This window comes from Nicotiana tomentosiformis, chromosome 10, assembly GCF_000390325.3.
Source record: "Nicotiana tomentosiformis chromosome 10, ASM39032v3, whole genome shotgun sequence".
Taxonomy (NCBI): domain Eukaryota; kingdom Viridiplantae; phylum Streptophyta; class Magnoliopsida; order Solanales; family Solanaceae; genus Nicotiana; species Nicotiana tomentosiformis.
The window spans coordinates 8,560,404-8,586,004 of NC_090821.1; the positions used below are offsets into that span (position 1 = coordinate 8,560,404).

The following is a 25,601-nucleotide window of genomic DNA, read 5'->3' on the forward strand; positions in this document are numbered from 1 at the left end:
TGCGTGTGCAGGATCATGTCAACGATGAAGAAAGAATATTGGTAGATTCCAAAATTTTGTAATTGTAGCTTCTCTAAGTGGGAGAGCCCCACCATCTATGATTGGATTGCATAATGTCAACTTGTGCGGTTTCTAGTTATCGGTGTATTGGTGGGTCATTGTAACTAAGGAAAGAAAATATCAGTGGTAATTTGAGCAAAGGATTTGGGGAATGTGTGCCATATTTGGCCTTATCAATTCATATTCAGGTTTTTGGAAGACTCAGAGTTTATGCTTCGTGTAGATATAATGCACAGGAAAGTGAAACAGTCGGATGTTTCCTTGATAAAGTGTCCATGTTCTAGTAGGGCCTTGGAATTGATCATGTTTGGGAACAAGTCAGAGCAAGTGACTCTCAATAATGGTCCTAGTGGATTCAAAAATTTAAACTGTGGTGTCTAAGGATCTCGAGTCTATAGTATGGTTGAGTATCGAGCTTCTGTAGCAAATTATGAAACGGGGCTTGGAGTACTCTGCGTTATCTTCAGGTTGTGGTGTAGCATTAGATAAACGGAAGAAAATAACTTCGAATTCATAAAAGAAGTATCAGAATGGGTGTACTAGTTGAAGATGTAAAATGTGCGCACAAGAAGGGATATGAGATAATTAGTGGGTTTTGAAATAGCGTGGTCTCGTGAAATAAGGTCACTTGGGATGAGTGCGGATTTGAGTTCGTGATGTAATGAATGGAGCTATTATTATTTCTAAGGCAAGTTGGAGAGTAAATTGAGAAAAGACGGATCAGCTAACATTGGTTGAATCGGCACGATGGTAGCAATGATCAGTTCCTTTAGTGCATTGAATTATGCATGTGATTTGTGGCGGTACGTGCGAGGCTTGACGGCCGTCGTAATTGATTTTATTTGGAGAAATTCAAGTATTATGACATGTTATGTGTAGAGGGATCCCAGAAGAGTTATGGTGGTTTAGACCACGACTTGAGGCCGGTATTTGTTTTACGGATATGGGAATTCAGTCACGTGTTGCAATGGTTCTCTTGAAATGAGTTAAGAAGAAGGTTTCTATATGATGAAGTGTTTACCCTATTAGTGGTTCGGGAGTTATGATTGAATTCTTGTACTCATGCGCATTGGCGTGGTTAAGTGCACTAAGTAGCATGGGATTCGAAAGTTGAGGATTTAAGATTTCGGTTTGGTGTTGACAAGGATGTCATGATCTCGGATGAGCAGGAAAGGGATTTAGATGTTTAAAGTAAGATGGTATTGTTTTTGGCATCATCTAAGGTCGATGTCAGGTGTAAGAGACCTTGTGTATTAATTTGTGGATTCTTGATATGCTTTACAGCATTAGTGTAACCGGTAGCATGGATGTGCAGACTTGTTACATGGTGTGGAAGGTCGTGGGAGCGTGTCTCACGGAAAGATTGTGTAAGAGTGACATGTAGTCACTTGATTGAGTGAAGATTGAAACCAAGTATGAATATTGTGGTAATATCGCTGATTCGAGAATTTATGCCTGGAGGGAGCTTGGTTCATTTGGTTGTGGACTGTGGAAGTTTGTTCAGATTATGATGGATATTCTTATGTGTTATGGGAAAAAAGGTTATTATGGATCCTTGAAAGGTTATTATCCTAGTATGGTGCGATCATAATCGGCTTGAGGTTTGTGGATGAATTTAAATATGAAGACGGGCTCTATATCAAGCCGGATGTGTTCATTTCAGCATAAAATCTCCCTATGGAGGAGTATTCAGATGTTGGATGTCGTTTCGTCGTCGGTTATTTCATGTAATACTATATTGTGTCGTGTGAGTTATGAAACGGCTTGATAAAATTCTTATGTGTTGAGGTTCCGCATAGCGATGGTGTTGTGTGAGCAGGATGGCTCTCGAGATTCAGATCATATATCGCACCTTAGTTGTGCTTGAGCTTTGTAGTGTATGGCGATGTCGATCCTTCCAGGGATGATATTATGCACTGAGCGTGCTTGTGTTTGATATTCGAATATTTTGTAGTAATGAGCATTCTAGCTCGGTAAGTATTTTCTTATAAATTCTTTTTGTGCGGATCAGGTGACACGCCGCTACGGGTATCATGTGTGGATTGGGTTGCACGCCGCAATGGTATCATGTGTGGATCGGGTTGCACGCCGCAACAGTGTGATGTCGAGTACAGTCACCTATATTCTATTTTGTATGTTTTGTGTCCCGTTTTCTGAGGAAGGTTCATGACACTGTTTTAGTTGTCTAATTAGTCACGCGGGTTGAGTAATCCTTTCTAGAGTTCATTTTCCTTATGTATCGCAATCGAGTCCGTAGAATATTAGCTAATTGTGGCGTCATATGAGGCTTTTTGATCGTGTCTGAGGTGGTTTATTGCCTGAGCAGCTTATACTTGGTGAGACGAGATTATTGGATTCTGGATCAGTGCGATCGGATTATATGGAGTGTAATAAAGAGCAAATACCATTATTTGGTTATAATGAGGCAATGGTTCTTGTCAGAAGGAGAAACTCAATAATTGTTGACTCGAAAGTTGGTTATGAATTTCTACACATTTCTTCCATCGTGGAAGCAGTTCAAGAGTTGGAACAGGAATTATAGGTATCATGAGGTGTGTTGTGAACATCGTATTCGTGGAATTTTGGCTATTGTTATCGGAGGATGTTATTATAGTCATGTGAATGATGTTGTGCATGGTCTAAATTCAACAAAGGTATGCAATCCTATATTGGTGCATCGTGTAGTGATTGATACGACACTCATAGGTTGGAAACAAGCATGGTGAAGAATTCTGGATGTTAGAATTGGTCTCTAAGGCTTATTTGCCTAAATAAAGGGGAAAATCTTACGATTGGCTCGAGCTAATGTGCTCAATTGGGTGTGGTAGCACGGGTAAGTGCTCAAAGTGTTAAACTGTGATTTTGGACAACTCCGAAACATTCCTTAGCACGTTCGAGGACGAACGTATATTTAAGTGGGAGAGAATGTAACGACCCAACCGGTCGTTTTGACTTTTAGAACCTCGTTCCCCTAAATAAAACTTCATGTATGTTCTTGGAATGATTTATGACTTGTGGGGATGGTTGTTTCGGAATTTGAAAGTGTTTGGGTTGAAATCGGAACAATTGGTTCCTTAAGTTGGCTTTAAAAGGCTAAGTTTGACTTTGGTCAACTTTTTGAGCAAACGGACTCGGGTCAGTATTTTGACAATTTTGGTAGGTCCATATCTTGATTTGTGACTTGGGCGTATGCCCGGAATCAAATTCCGAGGTCCCTAGCCCGAGATATGGAAGTCCGTAGTGAAATTAGGCTTGAAATGAAAAAAACAAGAATTTAAGTTCGGAAGTTTGACCGGGGAGTTGACTTTTTGATAGTGGAGTTGGAATACAGTTCTGAAAATTTTCATAGCTCAGTTATGTCATTTATGACTTGTGTGCAAAATTTGAGATCAATCGGAGTTGATTTGATAGGTTTCGACATCGAATGTAAAAGTTGGAAATTTTAAGTTTCATTAAGCTTGAATTGGAGCATAATTTGTGGTTTTAGCGTCGTTTTATGTGATTTGAGGTTTCAAATAAGTTTGTATGATGTTGTAGGACTTGTTGGTATATTTTGTTGAGGTCCCGAGGGCCTCAGGTGGATTCCGGGTGGTTAACAGATCGAATTTGGAATTTGAAGAAGAGTTGAGGCAGCTGATATCTAGTGTGATCGCGCGTGCGAAAAATCCATCGCGGGTGCGAAGCCGCGAATGCGAAACATCCATCGCGGGTTCGAAGCCACAAATGCGAAAAAATCCATCGCGGGTGCGAAAATTTTTGCCGCGGGCGTGATGATCGCTGGGCAAAGAGTGTTTAAAGCGGAGATTTGAGCCTTTTTTCTCATTTCTACATTCTTGGATGATCTTGGGTGCTTCTTGAGAGGAGCATTCACCTAGTAACTTGGAGATAAGTTAATTCACACCTATTGCAAGTTAAATACGTGGTTTATATATGGATTTAGATATGAAAATTTGTAGAAATTTAAAGTTTTGAAGAAAAACCTAGAAATTGATATTTTTGATTTTTCACCACGGAAATGGTTATGGGACTGGATGGAAATTATATATTTGAGTTCTTGAGATTATGGGTAACGATTCCCTCCTGAATGTTTCGAAATCTAGGGATGTGGATCCGGGGTGAATTTTAGAAATTTTACCATTTTGGATAAGATAATTTATTTAATAGATAAATTTCGAATCATTTAGCATATATTAATTATTTTGTATAATATTTGGATAGTTTCGGATTTTTCGGCGCCGAATCGAGAATTCAACGCGACGTGATAATTAGAAAGTGGACTTTGAGAGGAGGTAAGTCTCTTGTCTAATCTTGTGAGGGGGGATTTACCCCATAGGGATTAAATTAAATAATTATTGCTAATTGCGGGGGCTACGTACGCACGAGGTGATGAGAGTCTGTGCATAGCTATTATTAATGCTAAAGTCCGGGTAGTTTAGGACTCAAAGCATAAATTACTTGTATAAATTGTATTCTTTATTAATTAAATTATTTGATGTGTATATTGTGAATTGTTATGAAAGGTAGTAAAAGATGAAATTTTCATATGCTTAATTTTTGTTTAGATTAAATAAATTGTTAAAAGAAATTGTTCATCCTCTCGAATTTATCTTATAATAAACATACTCTCATTCCCGGAGGTACATAAGAAAAATGTCCTCCTTTCTTGTGGAGCGGGCCAAACGCCTCGGCAGGATAGATGCATCTATGGATCGCTCCGCACGTCCCTCGGCAGTGTACACAACACTCTAGATCGGGCCGAACGACCTCGGCTGAAATCGTGCTTAATAATAATAATTACACGATACCTTAATAGTTTATTTCAGCTTGCGAAGCTAATTGATAAATTGGAGAATCCTTAGAATTTAATGAATTATTATTCATGCTTGTTAAGGAATTAATTGTTATTCCTATAAATGAGATTAATTGATAAATTAGAAATTATTTGAATTGAAGGAATTTAATTAATATATTGAGAATTGTTGCATTTGAAGGAATTTGATTATTTCTGCTGGTTAAATAAATTATTGTAAATTCTGTGAATCATGCTGATTTAGATATTCTAGTTTTATTTCAATTATTATTATTGACCCATAGTGAGTGTCAAAGTCGGCTATCTCGTCTGTACCACTTCGAGATTAGGCTTGATATTTATTGGGTACACGTTGTTTTCGTACTCATACTGCACTTGTTGCACATTTTATTGTGCAGGTACATATATGTATAACGGCCTTGTGGGCGCAGAGGTGTGGTTAATAATTGTGGGGATATAGGTGAGCTGCATTCTATATTACGATCCGCAGCTAACAGAGTCTCCTTCAGAGTTATTATATTTTCCTGTCTAATTTCTATTCTGGACGGATGTTGTATTTTATTTTTAATTCTCTAGTAAATGCTCATGCACTTGTAACAACGGATTTTGGGAATGATTGTGAATTATTTAAAAATTAGTTGCTAAAACTATTTATCATTTACTCTCTGAGTTTTATCTTTACAATTTCATTGAAGAAAGTTTTATTTCAAAAATACTAAAATGGGTAATTAAGTTAATTGATTATGGTTGTCTTGCCTGACAGTGGTGTCCGGCGCCATCACGGCCTTTTTGGATTTTGGGTCGTGACAATTTCTTTTCTCCAGTCTTATAAGCTTTAGAGAAAAAATCCCTAACTCTCCAATCATTTCCAAAATTCCTGATTTTTATTTCGACGCACGGTATTAGTCTCAACTGGCTATAGCAACTCGTGCCTATGCACACATCAACTTTCTTGATAGTGTTGAATTACTTCAAAAAATTTCTGGGGTGTTTCATTTTTTCCCACTTAGCATCATTCGCCCTCAAACACATAACATAATTTGCCTCTTCTTTTGCACGTCTCAATCCCCCAAATTTTTACTAACTCCCAAATTTTTCAGAAATTTTGGCAGAGTCTCCCCTGTAATTGGGCCTAACCACCTGCCAGAGTAACACCAAAATAACTCATACAACACATTCGCAACCCAATAAAATACCGCAGGGTATATATCAATAACATCAATCTCGGCATCACAAGCACTGCATTACCATAAAGATATCACGACATGAAGCATATCATATGTATGCTCATCACCACATCTCTGGTCTTAAAAGCTGTCCATAATTAATTCCAGTATCTTCAATTAATCTCATATTAACCACCACCTCATTTCGAATTTTCACAACACTGACAACGGAATGTGAGGCATGAAGACCTCATGATTACTTACTCGGATTAATGAATCACATTTAACGCCACCTGGGCACTCACCTCGTAGGCTAAAACCCAATAATTACAGCACAATTATGACACAGAAATACATAAAAGAATTATCACATAAGCCTATCAGGCATGACTCCCTATTAATACTCTAGTACAATTTAAACTTCACAAAAGGGAGAATTTGAACTCATAAATATTTCACCACAAGGACCTCGTCCTTACATACTCCTACTGCGGCTTGTAGCCCGGTTTAAATATTTCACATCATATAAAAATGCGAGAATCTCGTCCTCAACTCTGTATCACAAGTATTTTGCACATTGTGCCAACTGAAATTTTCAATTTCCTTTCTTTATTCTTTTCAATAAATTTCGTAAATAGTTTTCACAACACATAATGAACCCTCATACCGGTAGGGCATATAATTCATAATAATTGGAATTGATCATTCTGAAACATATTAAACCCACTGTAATGAATAATATTAATTACTTTTGGACTTAGAGACCTCAATGGTGTACAAAAATAAAATGACAGACACGGGCTCACATCTTCAAATCTCTCAACAGGGATAAACATATAAGTGGGTCACAAAATTACGGAGTTCACCCATAAGCAGAGCATAATAGGAGGACTCACCTCAATATTCAGGACCGAATCAAATTAAGGGAAAATATCCTTTTATAACAAAATCAGGATCGTACCTGTAACGACACCATCTAGTGTATCGGTCTTAGCCAAATCATAGCGATTATATCAACGGGTCGGGCCTCCACCTCTTAGGCGCCCACTACCCGCTTGTCCTCCATCTCTAGTTGACTGTGCACGTGGAGTGTTAACTGGAATAAAGCTTGTAGGTGGAGTGATCTGATGAAATCCAACCCCCTAAGTCTGGGACAATATCTCATGATGTGCCTAGTATCACCACACTCATAGCAACCCCTCTGCGGGTTCGGCTGCTCACACTGAGTATGTGCCGGATAACTGGATTAACCATTACAGGAATCCCGTGCCGATAGTGCATTTGTAAGAACTTACTGTAGTACTCTGAATATTCTGAAATTGTTTTTGTGACCCCGCTGGTACTAACATGTAGAATTATTAAGGACGTGAAAATACCGCGAGCCCCAGCATCATCCCATACAATCTCAACTCCTAATCATATACAAGTTTCGGAGAACCTTTCAATACCACGTAAATACATCTCAGGTCCCAACTGATATAGCACATGACCTCGCAATCTGATCGTTGATAGTGGACTCCCCTCACTTGGCGCGAAGCCACAGGATACATTTCGATGATCCACAATACTAACCTTCATCGCTCGTAGGACACCCGTCATAAGACACCTCAAGCCATTTATTTGGTGCATGTCATCTTCGTGACAGTTAAACTCGCTTCCTCCAGTGCCTTGGCTGCATATGTACCCTTCGCTAAATAGAAATCCCATACGAACTACATAGTCTCTAATACCACCAACTATTTAAGATCTACATCCACCCCGTGACCCTACCACAATTGTGATGATTAGGCAATTAATTAAACCTTCTTAAGATCATACTTATTAACTAGCTATCAGAACCTGCTGCACCTCAATGTACACAACTGAATGATCTCTCAATACTTCTGCATCCTCAATCTGGACGACACGTTGTAATAATGGTTGAGCAACCCTGGCTCCCTTATAACCCCTTTATAGTATCACGAACCGTTGGCGCATAGTTGATACCGAGTGCGCAATTTCATATACGAGTGGATGCAAAAGGACATAAGATATATGCTTCAAGCTGAATAAATGTCGCACGATAAGGAATGAAAGAAGTAAAATTTTCTAACAGTTCTGTATACTCTCGAAGATAAGTACAGACGTCGTCGTACCGATCCGCAAGACTCTACTAAACTCGTTCGTGACTCGTAAAACCTATGAACCTAGAACTCTGATACCAACTTGTCACGACCCATAATCCCACCACAGGCGTCGTGATGGCACCTAGTCTCTAAGACTAGCTAAGCCGATTACAATTGCCTTTTGAAGCCATTTTATTAAATAAGTAACCAAAACTAACATCGGAATAAATATGAATATACAACCTCCCAAGACTGGTAGTACTGAGTCACGAACTCTAATTGAATACATGGAATAATCACGAAGACCGAATATACAATACTGTTTGATTACAAATTAATAGTACAATGAAATGAAAAGATTCCAAGGGACTGCGACGGCCAAGTAGCTCTACCTTGAATTTTTAAGATCGCGCTTTAACTCTGCTCAAGTCCGATACCTCCAATACCTGGCTCTGCACAAAAATATGCAGAAGTGTAGAGTGAGCACACTACAGCGGTGCCCAGTAAGTATCAAGACTAACCTGTGCAGTAGAGACGAGGTATAGTCAAGACACTCACTAGTCTAATATCCTGTTCAGTATAATGTACAAGATAGAAGGAAACAGATAACAATAAGGATATCATAAAACAACCAGTGACATGCACAACAAGACAACACAACACCATTTAATATCGCTCAACAAATAATAATACAAGTACACCCAATTAAATCAAATTCTTCAAATAAATGTCCTTCACACATAATTCTACCAAATACTCTCTTTCAAATATAATTTTCCTCAAATAAATATCTTTTAAATATAATTCTTTCATAATAAAAATCCTTCCAAATAAATATTTTGAATATAATTCTTCAATTAAAAAGTCACCATGAAAATCTTTCCAAATAAATATTTTGAATATAATTCTTCAATTAAAAAGTCACCATGTGATACCTCATTTCATAATCATAAAAATACGGGTCTCAGCCCATTTTAATATTTTTCACGACACTTCATGCACATAATTAAATCATCATATTTCCTCGTCACATTGTGCCCTCATTTCATATCTCAACTACACGGACAACTCACGTGCCATATATCATTATCATATAATCACAGCACCTCGTGCCCACATTTCATATCACAACCACATGGAAAATTCACATGCCAATATCCTCAATGTATATAAGATCCACATGATCAATTTATTTCCACTAAAGTGAGTTTAAAAGTTTTTAAATGAAGTAAGAAATCAACAAAGAATTGAATTTATTTTTAGAAATTATTTGGTTGAAGAAAATAACTTTGCACTTATATCAAAGCATCAGATAAACTACTGGTTTGGTTGTAAAACTATTTAATTTAAAACATAATAATAATTTCTTTATTTAAATCAACTCAATCATCGAGAATCAGTAAGAAAAACCAAAAATACACTTCTTCAGAGTCACGTGCTAAAAAGCCAAAGCCAACACAATATAACTAGGAACACAAAACACATGATAATAAAGTCAACTAGTACATCACGGAAGAAGACAAGAATTTACATATTCAATGAAACAAAATCACCAAGACAGGAACATAAATAAAGAAATATCAATAGGGCACTCCCCAGGTACTGCCTCGTAGTCCCAAATCATAAATAAATTCACAATATCTCATTTTATTATATCACCACGGCAGCCTTCACATTTAATTTTTAAAGAAATCATTTTTTCCGAAATGGCATCCCGCGTTTTAGCCATACTTATCACACCGCATGGCTTCTAGTAGTTCCTCTACTAGCCACACGTTTCAAGCCACCCTTATCTTACCGCATGCGTTTCAACATCCTGACCTTATATCACCGCATGACTTCTAGTAGTTCCCCTACTAGCTACGCGTTTCAAGCCACCCTTATCTCACTGCGTGCGTATCAATATCACAATATTTCACAAATCGCACCTCAAGTGCCCAATATCACAGCATAATACAACTTGCACCTCCAGTGCCCAAATATTATAATATTTCACAAATTGCACATCAAGTGCTCAAATGTTACAACAAATCACAGATTGCACATCAAGTGCTCAAATCTTACAACATATCACAAATTGCACATCAAGTGCTCAAATCTTACAACATATCACAAATTGCACATCAAGTGCTCAAATATTATAACTTGCCACATAAATCAACAATACATTATTTTCCACAATAAGTAGCCTATGGCTCGACCATAATGTGCACAAAATCTTAACAAAAATATCCGGAGATGAACACTCAATAAAATAATATTTCACATAAAATCAAGGTGGCAATCACACAAAATCATCGTATAAAATAATTTCAACAAATAAGGATCTAGGCATGACAAATCGTAGATTTAATAAGTGTCAATAATTTCCAATTTAATACCTAAGGGCATTCAAGGATTTTAATCAATGAAATTTGCACATATAAACCAAGTACGTACTCGTCACCTCGCGTACATGATTTTCAATTACATTATTTGTACATAATACTCAATGCCTAAGGGGAATTTCCTCCACTCGAGAAGAACAAACTTCTCAACTCTTCCGTACAGCCTCTAGTATAACGGTCATAATATTTTGTACAAAACTGCAAATGATGAATGGTGTAACTTTCTGAAAACTAGATTCCAAGTTCTATAACTTTCATTTGTTTCTCCTCTTCCAATTTCTTATAGATTTCGAGATATAAGCTTCCAAAGTCAGCCTTATGCAACAGAGATTTCCAAACTCTTCCCGGACAGCTTGTAGTGTATCTACCATAACGTTATGTACACATCTCCAAATTACAAATAGTTTATATTTCTGAAACCTAGAGACAAAGGGCTACAACTTTTATGTTTTAATTATCTCTTAATTCCTTATAGATTGCGAGATATAAGTTTCAAAATTTGGGTCAATGCAACAGAACTTTCCTCTACGCGATCGCGAAAGGCCTTCCGCGATCGCGATTCACTTGCCATTTTCCTCCATTTTGTGCTTCGCGATCGCGGCCAATTCCACGCGATCGCATATCACACTGCTGTAGTAAAAAACCAGCAGCTATAAATGGCCTAGAAATGGTGCGAAATCACCTCGAAACTCACCCAAGCCCCTCGGGACCCCGTCCAATCACACCATCCAGTCCCATAACATAACACGGACCTGCTCGAGCACTCAAATCACATCGAACAATATCAAAACGACGAATCACACCTCAAATCAAAATCTATGAACTTTGAACTTTCAAATTCTATATCTTGTGCCGAAACACATCAAATCAATCCGGAATGACTTCAAATTTTGCACATAAGTCATAATTGACATAACGAAGCTATTCCAATTTCTAGAATCAGATTCCGACCCCGATATAAAAAAGACAACTCCCCGGTCAAACTTTTCAAAAATTCGACTTTCACCATTTCAAGCTTATTTCCACTACGGACCTCCAAATAATTTTCCGGCACGCTCCTAAGTCCAAAATTACCCAACGGAGCTAACGGAACCGACAGAACTCCATTCCGGAGTCGTCTTCACACATTTCCGACTATGGTCAAAATTCTAAGACTTAAACTTTCGTTTTAGGGACCGAGTGTCCCAAATCACCCCGAATCATCCGGTAACTGAATTCAACTACGCACGCAAGTCAATACACATAATACAAAGCTGCTCAAGACCTTAAATTGTTGAACGGGGCGTTAATTCTTAAAACGACAAGTCTGGTCGTTACAATCTATCTATATTGGCTATAAAAAATAAACAATAAATCTGGCCGGATATTTATATAAATATTTCATAAGATTTTGATTTTTGGAGTTTATCCATGATATGACTTCTATTATAGTAATTTTAAAAACTCTCTACTAATGTTCAAAAACATCTTATCTTTTTATTATCTTTGAAGTAGAAAAAAGTAAAGAGTTTTTTCGAAATAATTACATTTAAAAAAAAATCACGTCATATCAACTTTTTTTATAAAAATATACTCTTTGTTACACTTGAAAATCGCTATAGAAACTATCAATTAGAAACCAAAGAATATTGTATTCTAATGTCGTAAAACGAAATAAATGTAAGCTATTGTATTCTCCTTTTGTTTTCCAAAACAGAAAGCACTTAACATCAATAGGAAATCCTAACAAGGCCACAATATTCTCCTTTCCTCCTTCCCATGTCCTTTGTTTATGTGGTGGTAAAATCTAGAAGAAGGTAAATTTTCTAGTAACCATAACAGTAAAAGTTATTTACAACAAAAAGCAAATCTTGACATTTGAATCACAAGTCAAGTCGTGATTGGGACAAGAAAATAGAAAGTTAAATACACTCCAGATCAAGTCGTGATTGGAATGAGATAATAGAAAAGTATGATAGTACATGAGTAACGTGTTGGAAATTAAGGGAAGGAAAGAAAAATAACTGACGAAATATCCAAGTATTCTTTAGTCTTTACATCCAAATTAGAAAGTTATTTAACGTCATCGAGATGACGGTCATGTTCAACTTTTCCACAAATATTGAGAAAAGAAAGAAGAAGACACACACTATGTTTGGTTTTATTATAGCAAGTGCATGAATGATCGCCATAAAATCTTCAAGATTTCTCCTATAACCCTTGGTAGTAAATCTAATTTTTCCATTCAAAATAAAACATTTCTCCTACAGTCATGGGATTTGTTCTCTTTTCACAAATGCCCTCATTTTTTCTTGTCTCTACACTTCTCTTATTCCTAATAATATCTCACTCTTCTCATGCCCAAAACTCTCAACAAGATTATTTGGATGCCCATAACACAGCTCGTGCAGATGTAGCCGTGGAACCATTAACTTGGGACGACGATGTAGCAGCCTATGCACAAAATTATGTTTCTCAATTGGCTGCAGACTGCAACCTCGTACATTCTCATGGCCAATACGGCGAAAACCTAGCTCAGGGAAGTGGCGATTTTATGACGGCTGCTAAGGCCGTCGAGATGTGGGTCGATGAGAAACAGTACTATGACTATGACTCAAATACTTGTGCAGAAGGACAGGTGTGTGGACACTATACTCAGGTGGTTTGGCGTAACTCGGTTCGTGTTGGATGTGCTAGGGTGCAGTGTGACAATGGAGGATATGTTGTCTCTTGCAACTATGATCCTCCAGGTAATGTTATAGGCCAAAGTCCATTTCACGTTATATATGTACGGACTTCTGCTTGATATATATCAAGAAATTAGATAATTGCGCTAAAAAAGCAACTTATAGTCAAGTATAGTCATTGTACTATAAGCCCATTTGGATTAGCTGATGTAAATAGCCGATAAACTTGAAGTGCTGAAACTTATTTTTTTAAATTAGCATGCTCAGCAGATGATATGTTTGGTAAAAAAGTATTGATAAACTGTTCTTTTGTTAAAAGACTAAAATATCCTTTAAAACATTACAAAAAATTATAAATTAAAATGTTTCTTTGTAAATAAACTGATGAACAAAGAATATTGAATAAAGGGAAAATTAGGAAATCTATTTTGAATTTTTTTTTTTTGAATAAAAAATATTATTAAGGATAAATTAGTAAAAACTTTGGTCAAACTAAAGTGCTTATAAGCTGAAAATCCATAAGTTGGGGGTGACCAACTTTCGATCACTTATGGTTGGTTTTAGCTTATAAGCACTTTGAGTGTTTACCAAACGTATAAATAAGCCAAAAAATGCTTATAAGCTTATAAGCTTAGCCAAACACCCTCTTAGTGCAGTGTAAAGCTTTACTGATGATTAAAACCACTTATATTGAAGCACAACTGCAAGGGCCACTATAATGGTCAATTAACCTACATCATTCTAATATAAAATAAATTATTTTTATTGAGAAAATAAATTGCGGATGCTATTATGTTGTCCACAAAACGTTTCCTCAAAGATAGAAATCTGATACGGAAGAGATCTGTATTTATATTTTAGGAAAAATAAAATTAATAATGGTAAATATTTTTTTTTTCAAGTAATAGGTAAAATTCAAATATGGTAAGGAAGTTAGGGCAAACCCTAATAATTCTCGTTTTGTGTGAATTTTCTTGATAATACTTGATCCTCATTCTTCACATAATTCATCATTGCTGCTTGACATGGTTAAAAATAGTTACTGATTAAAAATTGGAGCCCCGTGCATTAAAAATAAGTACTGGTTAAAAATATTGGAGCCACATATTAAAAATAAGTGCGCTTAAAAGTAGAGCCATGCATTAAAAGTGAGCATGGTTAAAAGTGAACATGACGGACTCTAATGCTTTAGCTAGTGCCCCATTTTAAAAGAAATAATAGGTATATAATTATTTAAATAAAATAAAATATAGATTTTTAGTATAAAAGTAGACTTTTTATATAAAAGGAACGATTTTTTAGACATTTAAATAAAGTAACCGTTTGACTTATTTAAAAATGGGTAGAATGAATAATTTTTCTAACGTGTGAATTGAAATTAATTAATTTGAAAAATAAATAGTATAAGTAGAAGATACTAATTACTATATACTCAACCAAATAAAAAGGTTTGATTATTTTTAAATGTTTATATTGCTTAAAGAATAGTGTTATTAGTTCCTATAATAATTTTCTCAGCGGAAACAAGTTTTTCAAAACTAAAATTGACAAATCTTAGCTAAGATCAACAATATCTCAAGATTAGCTATAATATCAATTGAAAAGGATTTTTTGAAGAGATCGATTATAAAAATATTATTAACAAATTTGCATCTCAAAGGGTTAGAAGAATAGACTCCAAACAAAAATATATATTAGAATCTTTAAAAAAATTAGGCTTCATATCAATCTTTGGCTTTAGGCCACATATCAGCTTGAGCCGCCCCTAAAAGTGAAGCCCTCCATTAAAAGTAAGTAGGGTTAAAAGTGGAGCTCATCCATACGTTAAAAGTAAGCATATGTTAGAAGTAAGTTTTTATTTTAAATATCCAACAACATGAGTATTGAAAGTATGGTGGAAATTTATCTTCACATGTAGTACTCTAGACAAAAAAAAATGAAAGAATTACGGCCTTTGTCACTTGGTCTACACTACTAAAAATCTGCTAAAAACCGACCAACTATTTCCGACCAACGTTGGTCGGTCAAAAAAAGCGACCAAAAACCGTCCAGGTTGGACGGAAACTGGGGAAAAAAAATTATATTTTTTTTAAACTAAATACCGACCAACTTTGGTCGGTAAATTGGTCAATGAATTGACCCAGCTAGTCAGACAAGAAAATTTTGGATTACCGACCAATGTTGGTCGGTAATTTGGATCCAATTTTTTAAATTTTAATAATTATTTTATTATTTAAAATATTTTATAATATTTAAGAATTTATATTTAAAATTACCGACCAACGTTGGTCGGTAATGTAGGGGAAGCATTTACCGACCAACTTTGGTCGGTAATTGTTATTTTTTGCAAAATAACCGACCAAAGTTGGTCGGTTATTACGTCAACATTGATCAAACTTTCGAATTATTTTTATATTTACTATCTAAATAATATAAATGTAATTCATTAACACTTTTGTAATACAAATAATGAATACACTAACATATACTATATATAACATGTTATTTGTAAATTGATTCATCGACTTATAACTTACTTAGATGCATCGATGAATATTAAAAACAAAACGTTTGACCTATATCGACTAATAGTAAAAACAAAATGTCTCGACTTATATCGATTAATCTAGCTATGCCATGCATTATTAGTGATGAATGAATAAAAAATAAAAGAATTAATACTAAACATCTTTGACATATATATATATATATATATATATATATATATATATATATATATATATATATATATATATATTGGATCACAAATTAAATAAACGAAAGAAGCTATTAGTATTAAGTAAACGAGTTCAATTAATAGGTCAAACATGGTCAAACTTTAACAAGCTATATATATACACACTAACATATACTATAACAAGCAATATATATAGTTAAAGTATTACAGTGAAGTGTTTTTGTTTGTGTATATATATATATATAAGAACACAAAGCGCTAGGACCACAGGGTCGGATTCTTTTAGGGATAGACTTGGGAAGATACTAATTAGTATATATACTTTATCGTCAAATATATCTATTTGTAAATTGATTCATCGACTTATAACTTACTTAGATGTATCGATGAATATTAATCGATGATTCATCAAAATGTCTCGACCTATATATCGATTAATCTATGTCATGCATTATTAGTGATGAACGAATGAAAAAAGAAGTTATTAGCATCAATTACAATATAGTGTATGTGTGTGTATGAGAAATTACTCACATACTTAATTATAACTTAGAAAATTTACTTAGATAGATGCTATTATAATTTATTAAAATTAAATAGTTAATATAATTATTTATAAAGATTATGCTTATAGTTTATAATTATTTATAATAATTGCATAGTTAAATAAAATAAATGCTTGTAGTTTATAATATTTTTTTATAGTTTATAATATTTTAAGAAAAAAAACACAAAAAAAAAATTAATTTTTTTAATTTTTAAAAAAAACGACCAAAGTTGGTCGGTTTTTGGTCAAACGGTCAACACTTAATGTACCGACCAAATTACCGACCAACTTTGGTCGGTAATTCTGAAATCAGAGAATTGAAAAACGGGGAAAACACCCATTTCTCTGAAATTTTCCCCTCTCTTCACTCAAAACCTTCCCCTCTCCTTCTCCCAGCCCTCGCCCTCGCCGTTCAGCCCTCGCCCTCGCCGCGCCATCGCCCTCGCCGTCGCCACTGCCACTGTCACTGCCGCCCCTCTCCTTCTCCATCTCCTAAAAATTTTAGGTTTGAATTACAACCCATTTATTTATTATTTCTAGGTTTTGTTAATTAGTTATGAATTAGTTTCAATTGATTAGTGTTTAAATTATTTGAACATTGCATTTTATTGAGGATTAGGGTTTAGGTCTTGTTTTAATTAGTTTTGTTAATTAGTTTTATTAACTAATTAGTTTTGTTAATTAGTCAATTAGTTATGAATTAGTTTAGTTTAGGGTATGGGTTGAATTTCTTTAGTTTAGTTAGTTTATGTTTAAACTCGTAGGATATGAATTGAAATTTTAGTTTTTAGGATTTGTTCTTGTGAATTGAACTTTTAGGATATGAATTGAACTTTTAAGATATGAATTGGACCTTTTGGATATGAATTGAACTTTTAGGATATAAATTGGTGTAATTAGGAAAAAATAATTATCTTGAATTAACTAAAAAAAGATATAATTAATTTATAATTGTAGAATAAATTAATTTGTTCTTGCGAATCGAACTTTTAGGGTATGAGTTGAATTTCTTTAGTTTAGTTAGTTTATGTTTAAACTCGTAGGATATGAATTGAAATTTTAGTTTTTAGGATTTGTTCTTGTGAATTGAACTTTTAGGATATGAATTGAACTTTTAAGATATGAATTGGACCTTTTGGATATGAATTGAACTTTTAGGATATAAATTGGTGTAATTAGGAAAAAATAATTATCTTGAATTAACTAAAAAAAGATATAATTAATTTATAATTGTAGAATAAATAAATTTGTTCTTGTGAATCGAACTTTTAGGGTATGGGTTGAATTTATTTAGTTTAGTTAGTTTATCTTTAAACTCGTAGGATATGAATTGAAATTTTAGTTTTTAGGATTTGTTCTTGTGAATTGAACTTTTAGGATATGAATTGAATTTTTAAGATATGAATTGGACCTTTTGGATATGAATTGAACTTTTAGGATATAAATTGGTGTAATTAGGAAAAAATAATTATCTTGAATTAACTGAAAAAAGATATAATTAATTTATAATTGTAGAATAAATTAATTTGTTCTTGTGAATCGAACTTTTAGGGTATGGCTTGAATGTATTTAGTTTAGTTAGTTTGTGTTTAAACTCGTAAGATATGAATTGAAATTTTAGTTTTTAGGATTTGTTCTTGTGAATTGAACTTTTAGGATATGAATTGAACTTTTAAGATATGAATTGGACCTTTTAGATATGAATTAAACTTTTAGGATATAAATTGGTGTAATTAGGAAAAAATAATTATCTTGAATTAACTAAAAAAGATATAATTAATTTATAATTGTAGAATAAATTAATTTGTTCTTGTGAATCGAACTTTTAGGGTATGGGTTGAATTTCTTTAGTTTAGTTAGTTTATGTTTAAACTCGTAGGATATGAATTGAAATTTTAGTTTTTAGGATTTGTTCTTGTGAATTGAACTTTTAGGATATGAGTTGAACTTTTAAGATATGAATTGGATTTTTTGGATATGAATTGAAATTTTAGGATATAAATTGGTGTAATTAGAAAAAAATAATTATCTTGAATTAACTAAAAAAGATATAATTAATTTATAATTGTAGAATAAATTAATTTGTTCTTGTTTTATTTGTATAGATGGAACATCGTACTTGGATGTACAATAGAAATTATCCTAATCGGCGGGGATTGCGGGAGGATTTTGTAGAAGGGGTTGATGACTTTATTAGACATGCAATGTCACTTCCACCATACCAAAGTGAAGGAGTAATTAGGTGCCCTTGTGTCAGGTGCGATTGTATGAAGTTTAAAAAATCGGAGGAAGTTAAGCTTCATCTTTATAGGAAGGGGTTTATAGAGAATTACTTTGTGTGGACTAATCATGGAGAGATCGATGGTAGCCGTGGGATATTTCATAACATGGTTGTTGGTGAAAGTAGTAGGTCGGTGGAGAATACAAATCTTGATTCTAGAATTCAGGATATGGTTGCGGATGCTTTTGGGGGTGAGCCCAATGAAAATGTTGAACAAACTCCTAATGATGACGCAAAACGTTTTTATGAATAGTTAGAGGAAGCTAGTCGTCCACTACGTGAAGGAAGTCCGCACTCTGAGCTGTCTGTTGCAGTTAGATTACTAAGTATCAAATCTAATTGGAATATTTCTCAAGCAGCCATGGACTCTTTCATTGACCTTATGAGTGAAGTAGTTGACCCTAATATCAACTTACCTGGTCATTTCTATAAGGCGAAGAGATTGGTTTCTAAGTTAGGACTTTCGTCAATGAGAATTGATTGTTGTGAAGATGGTTGCATGTTATATTATAAAGATGATGCAACTTTAGACAGTTGTAAATTTTGCGAAAAGCCTCGTTTCAAGAGGCTTTCCAGCGGGAATATGGTCGTTGTCAAGGCGATGCATTATTTACCTCTTATACCTAGGTTAAAGAGGTTATATGCGTCGATGAGTTCTGCTCCTCATATGAGATGTCACCTTGAAAATAGAAGACCACCTGGTGTTATGTGTCATCATTCAGATGGAGAAGGTTGGAAGCACTTTGATAGGACATATCCAGATTTTGCTAGTGAACCAAGGAACATTCGGTTAGGTCTGTGTGCGGATTGCTTCACGCCTTTTTCTATATCTGCGACACCATATTCATGTTGGCCTGTCTTTCTTACACCTTATAATCTACCACCTGAGTTGTGTATGACTAGTCCATATATATTCTTAAATTGTATTATCCCCGGTCCACGTAATCCAAAAAGTTTGATTGATGTATATTTTCAACCTTTGATTGATGAGTTAAAACAATTGTGGTATGATGGTGTTGAAACATATGACATATCAACCAAGCAGAATTTTAATTTGTGTGCTAATTTAATGTGGATTATTAATGATTTTCCTGCGTATGGAATATTGTCTGGGTGGATGACTGCTGGGAAGCTAGCTTGTCCTTACTGCATGGAAAATAGTAAAGCATTCACTTTGAAACATGGCCGAAAGCAATCATGGTTTGATTGTCACCGTCAATTCTTGCCTGATGATCATAAGTTTAGAAGGATGAAAAATGCATTCAAAAAGAATAAAGTGGAATATGATTCTCCACCTCCGATACTTTCATGTGGGAAAATTTGGGAGAGGGTCCAGAACTTCAGTAAAGTTACTGAGGCTCCACCTTATAGATTCCCCGAATATGGTGTTAATCATAATTGGACGAAACAGAGTACATTTTGGGAGTTGCCTTATTGGAAGGATAATCTTCTCTGACACAACCTTGATGTCATGCATATTGAGAAGAATTATTTTGATAATTTATTCAACACAGTGATGGATGTTAAAGGTAACACAAAAGATAACCCAAAGGCTAGAATGGACTTACAAGAATATTGCAGGCGGCCTGAATTATACTTGCAGACAGCAAACAATGGTCAGGTGTTGAAGCCCAAAGCAAGTTACACATTCACTTTGGAGGAAATACGACAAATTTGTGATTGGGTTACGAAATTGAAGATGCATGAGGGTTATGCGTCGAATCTTGGAAAAAAAGTAGATATGGAGGTAGGGAAGTTGAGCCATTTGAAAAGTCATGACTGCCATGTTTTCATGGAGACCTTAGTGCCTATTGCATTTTGTGGTTTGCCTGAAAGAATCTGGAAACCCATCACAGAGATTAGTTTGTTTTTCAAAGACTTGTGTTCTACCACATTAAGGGAAGAAAACCTACTTCGGATGGACCAGAACATCCGTGTAATTTCTAGTAAGATGGAAAAAATATTCCCATGTGGTTTCTTTGATGTGATGGAACACCTTCCAATACACCTTGTACACGAGGCACGACTTGGAGGGCCTGTTCAATGCAGATGGATGTATCCCTTTGAGAGGTAATATTATAAGTTTGATGTAATATTCTATTTTATTTGAATGTTCTTGGCTAACATGAGATTATGTAGGACAATTGGCAAATGCAAACAATTTGTTAAGCAGAGGAATAAGATTGAAGGATCTATATGCGAAGCCTATCTTGCAAAGGAAACTGCACATTTTTGTTCTTATTATTTTGAGAGTAACGTGCCATGTTCTAGGAATAGGCCCAATAGGCACACGGTCGAATGTGTGAATGATCCATTATATCCACCAATGTCCATATTCAATCAACCAGGCCGATGTTCTAAGGATGTTAGAAAGAGAAGTTTGAGTGATATGGAGTACAAGTCAGCTACACTTCATGTGTTGCTAAATTGTCCCGAAGTTGTACCATTTCTCAAGTAAGTATTGATTTATTAGTTATCAAAATGTAAAATTTACTGTGACTACATATTGATGCAACTACTAAAAATATTTGATATGTCACAGTCACTTCGTGGGTCAATTTGGCTATGATGCTGTATATACGAGATTTGATACGTGGTTCAAACAGTTTGTAAGTATATATATATATATATATATATATATATATATATATATATATATATATATATATATATGTAGTGAATGTATAAAAATTGATTCATAAGTTGTGCTAACTTATGAATTTTTTTAACTCTATGTAGGTAAATAATTCAAATAATAGTGTAAATCAATTTTTGAAAGATATATTATGGGGACCTGGGCTTCAGGTCACAACAATGTCTAAGTACGTAGTGAATGGTTATAAGTTTCATACAGAGGATTGCTCTAAAAATAAAAATAGCAACAACAACGGGGTGTGGGTTCAAGGTGGTGATGGCAACCAAGTTGGAGATATTGATTATTATGGTGTGGTCAAAGAAATATTACAACTAGAATATACAGGTTGTCCATATAAGAAATTGATACTCTTTAGATGCAAGTGGTTTGACCCAAATCCAACAAGAGGTATAAGAGTACACAACCAATACAACATAATTGAGGTTAATCATACAAGGGAGTATGATCGCTATGATCCTTTCATAATTGCACATAACGTTAGGCAAGTGTATTATGCTCCTTATCCATTGCGGCGGAATAAGTCCGATTGGTGGGCTGTAATAAAAACTAAACCTGTAGGTACGGTGGAAGTCGAGAATGTGTTAGATGTTGCATATCAAAACAATATCTCCAATGTTCACCAAATAGTGGACGATCAGTTAGAAAATGATTTGGAACATTCTGAACGCATAATGGAAGAAGTTAATATAAATGAAGTAATAATTATAGAAAATGAGGACGAAGAATCAACTGATGAAGCTCAAACAAGTGAGGACGAAGAATTCTCGGACGAGGAACAATACGTCGATGAGGATTAAAAAGTTGGTTTTTAAAGCACTCTCATTTTATAGCTAGTTTCTTATATGTTTCAATCTAAATGTGTATTATATTATGCAGATGGCAGGCAAGGGTCAAGGTAACAATGACCCTACTAGTTCTCAGGGTCGAGAAAAGGGTAGGAAAGGAAAGAGGAGGGTAGAAAATAATACTCCCTCTTGTCCACCCTTTTCAGAGATGCCTATGTCTTATCCTCCACCACACGGCTATACTGAGCTGCCACAGCATCACGAGCCGTACACCTTCATTCAGACACCCAGTCTTCCATCACAGGGCCATAGGACTATACGTCCGACATACAGTCCAGCTGCCTCACAGCCATCTGCATCACATCCACATGGATCACATCCCTACATATCACAGCCACATGGATCGCATCCACCCATGTCACAGCCACTCGGGTCACAGCCACTCGGGTCACAGCCATCGGTATCACATCCACTTGGGTCGCATCCAGCTATGTCGCAGTCACAGGGATCGCAACCATCTTCATCATCGACTCCATCTATTGCAGGCCTTCGCCTGGGAGGCATTAGCTCTGACCCGCCTACACCGTCTTCACATGCCTCTGATACACATGCTTCGGATGGTGATGACGAGGTAGTGCATTATGATCGATATTGCAGGATCATCATAGTCCCTGAGGGTGATGGGTAAGTGTTATTCATTATTTTTGCGTCTATTGATTTGTAACATTTTTACTAAGATATTAATGTATTTTTATTGTTAAATTGCAGGTTTAGGCCGGGTAATAATACTACGAGGATAATCACCAATGCCATCAGAAAGCTTTATGATGGCCCTTATGCGACATGGACTGATTGCCCATTCTCACGAAGGAGCAAATTTTCAATCAATTTAAGGTATAAATGTTCTTTTAAACAGTTTAATAATTTATATTTATGATGTTTCCATCTAATATTTAACTTTTGAAATACAGAGCAAGTGTGTATGGGAAGACCGCTATAGCACGGAAGTGGCTACAAATTTTCATTATAAAGCTCGCAAGAGATTGGCGGATGCTTTCTCAGATTGTAGAAAGAAGAACAAGAGGCCTGGTTGGTTACTTGAGAATTTGTGGAATGATTTGCAAAGGCAATGGCTTACCGCAGAGTTCTTAGAGAGGAGCAAAAAAGGAAATAAAGCTCGCGCATCCGAGAAGGGAGGCTCCTTGCATACTGGAGGTGCGATCAGCCTAGGGACAATAAAAAGAAGATTGGTACGTAATTGCTTAAATTATTTTACTTTTCTAAGTATATCTATTCTGTTTATTAACTAAATTAATTTGTTTTCAGGAAACGAAGTATGGGCGCCCAATGAGTCATGATGATCTATTCAAGGAGACACATATTGTGAAGAAGAAAAAAGAGGGGGATCAAGATAGGTGGGTCGAGGACCGGGCCTCGACTGCATATGTAAGCTTTCAATTTTCTTTAAGTATTATAATTTACTTTTATAAAAATTTTGAAATACTAATTTAATTTAAAATAATATAGAGTCGCTACCAAAGTAACGTAGAGGAATTCATCCGTAGTCATCCAGTTGGTGAATCGGGTGAGCCAACCCAACCTTCGGACGAGGATGCTGAAAGAATATGGTTGGAGTCTGTTGGCGGTCCAAAATGAGGGAAGGTATACGGGCTTCCTACTAAAAACTTCCATCGCTATAAGTGTGGAATGCGAGGAATAGGGACTTCCTCGCAAGGAGAGCAACTTAATAGGGAGAGCCTCTTCGCTATGCGGGAGACAGTGACAAAGCTCACATCAGAACTAGAAGCAGCTCACATCAGAACTAGAAGCAGCCAAGGAAAGAGAAAGGCTTAGAGATGCTCAATTCCTTGGCATGCAAGCTCAGATCAGAACTCTCCTATCTAGTGGAGCTTTTCCGTTGCCCCGATCTCGTGAGTCATCTCTAGAGGGTCGACCTCCACGTGATCGTTCCTCCCGTCCTGCTCGTGATCGTTCCTCCCGTCCTCCCCGTGATCGTGCTTCCCGTCCTCCACAAGACCGTTCTCTATATCGTCTTGTAAATGAAAGTTCATCAGATGGTGATGATGATGTTGTAGAAAATACCCCTTGACTTTTATATACTTTGAACTAGACAAATAGAACCAGTTTTGAACCGTTCTCTATGTTAGTTTTAACGTATTTATTGAATGTTTTGGTTGTTGTTGTTGTGTTGTTGTTGTTGTTGTTGTTGTGTTATTGTTGTGTTGTTGTTGTTGTGTTGTTGTATTGGTATGCTGGCAAGTAGTGTAGCTACCAAAACAGGCATTTTATGCAAAAATTAAACCTAGAAAAACCGACCAAAGTTGGTCGGTTTTTAATAAAAAAATAAATTATTCCAAAATACCGACCAAAGTTGGTCGGTTAATGAACATTGAATTCCCAGAATTCAACATTACCGACCAACTTTGGTCGGTATTTTGCTTGCACTGTTGAGATTACCGACCATAGTTGGTCGGTAATGTTTAATTTTAATTATTTTTAAAAAATATATATTTTCAATTACCGACCAAAGTTGGTCATTTTTTTTTTAATTTTAATAATTAATCAAAAAATATAATTTAGCTAAACCGACCAACTTTGGTCGGTAAAATTAAATTAATAAAATATGTTTCCGACCAAAGTTGGTCGGTAAGTAATTAAACTTGTCAGATGGTCGTTTTAATCTACCGACCAAAGTTGGTCGGTAATTTCCGACCAACTTTGGTCGGTAAGCCATTCCGACCATCAAAACACCGTCCACACCGTAATGGTCGCATTTTGGTCGGTAATTTTCCTTAACCGACCAACGTTGGTCGTTTTTTTGGTCGATTTTTAGCGAATTTCTAGTAGTGCTAACAGCCCCAACAAAAATAGCCCAGGTTTAAAGTTCTTACCCCGTCTAGCCCATGTTGTACATAACTTGAAAGAAACTTTTCAGCTTTAGCCCATTATTAAATACACACATCTAGGGTTTTTATTATTTTCTTCTTTTTTTATTCCCACCATACTAAATTCTCTCTCTACTGCCTCTAGCTTCTTTCTCTCTAACCCACACAGATCCCATCATCCTCTCTTAACCTAGCCCCCTCTATTTTCCCTCCCCCCTACCCCCTATGCAGTTCTGCCATCTTCGAGCCCAGGCTCCTCCTTTGTTGTCGAAGCCCGTCAAGTTTAATGGGGGCAAGTAGAAGGAAATTGATGATTTTGAAAGAAATGAAAATATACACAGATCTGGAAATAAATAGCTCTCAAACATGATTTGAACCAAAAAATAATCACTAATTTTGAAAGATTTTGAAGTTTGAAATTCGGGTCATCATTGTTATGACCTTGAAGTCTCAGATCTAAAACTGGTTGTATCTTGTCTAGGTATCGAATTCGGAATCGTTGGCGCAAATTGTTTAACCTATTGACGAGTTGAA

The 25,601-nt window shown here is 35.4% G+C and overlaps 1 protein-coding gene across 1 annotated transcript; it reads left to right on the forward strand.

Moving 5' to 3' along the window:
- The first annotated feature begins 12,730 nt into the window (after nucleotides 1-12,730).
- Nucleotides 12,731-13,487, forward strand: LOC104100287 (pathogenesis-related protein 1B-like). Its single transcript, XM_009607530.3, has one exon. It carries the CDS (start codon nucleotides 12,780-12,782, stop codon nucleotides 13,311-13,313), a length of 534 nt encoding a protein of 177 aa, XP_009605825.1. The 5' UTR covers nucleotides 12,731-12,779; the 3' UTR covers nucleotides 13,314-13,487.
- The last annotated feature ends 12,114 nt before the right edge of the window (nucleotides 13,488-25,601 follow it).

Excerpts from the sequence above, each read along its gene's own strand:
- LOC104100287 (XM_009607530.3), top strand. The coding sequence starts at position 12,780 with ATGGGATTTGTTCTCTTTTCACAAATGCCCTCATTTTTTCTTGTCTCT.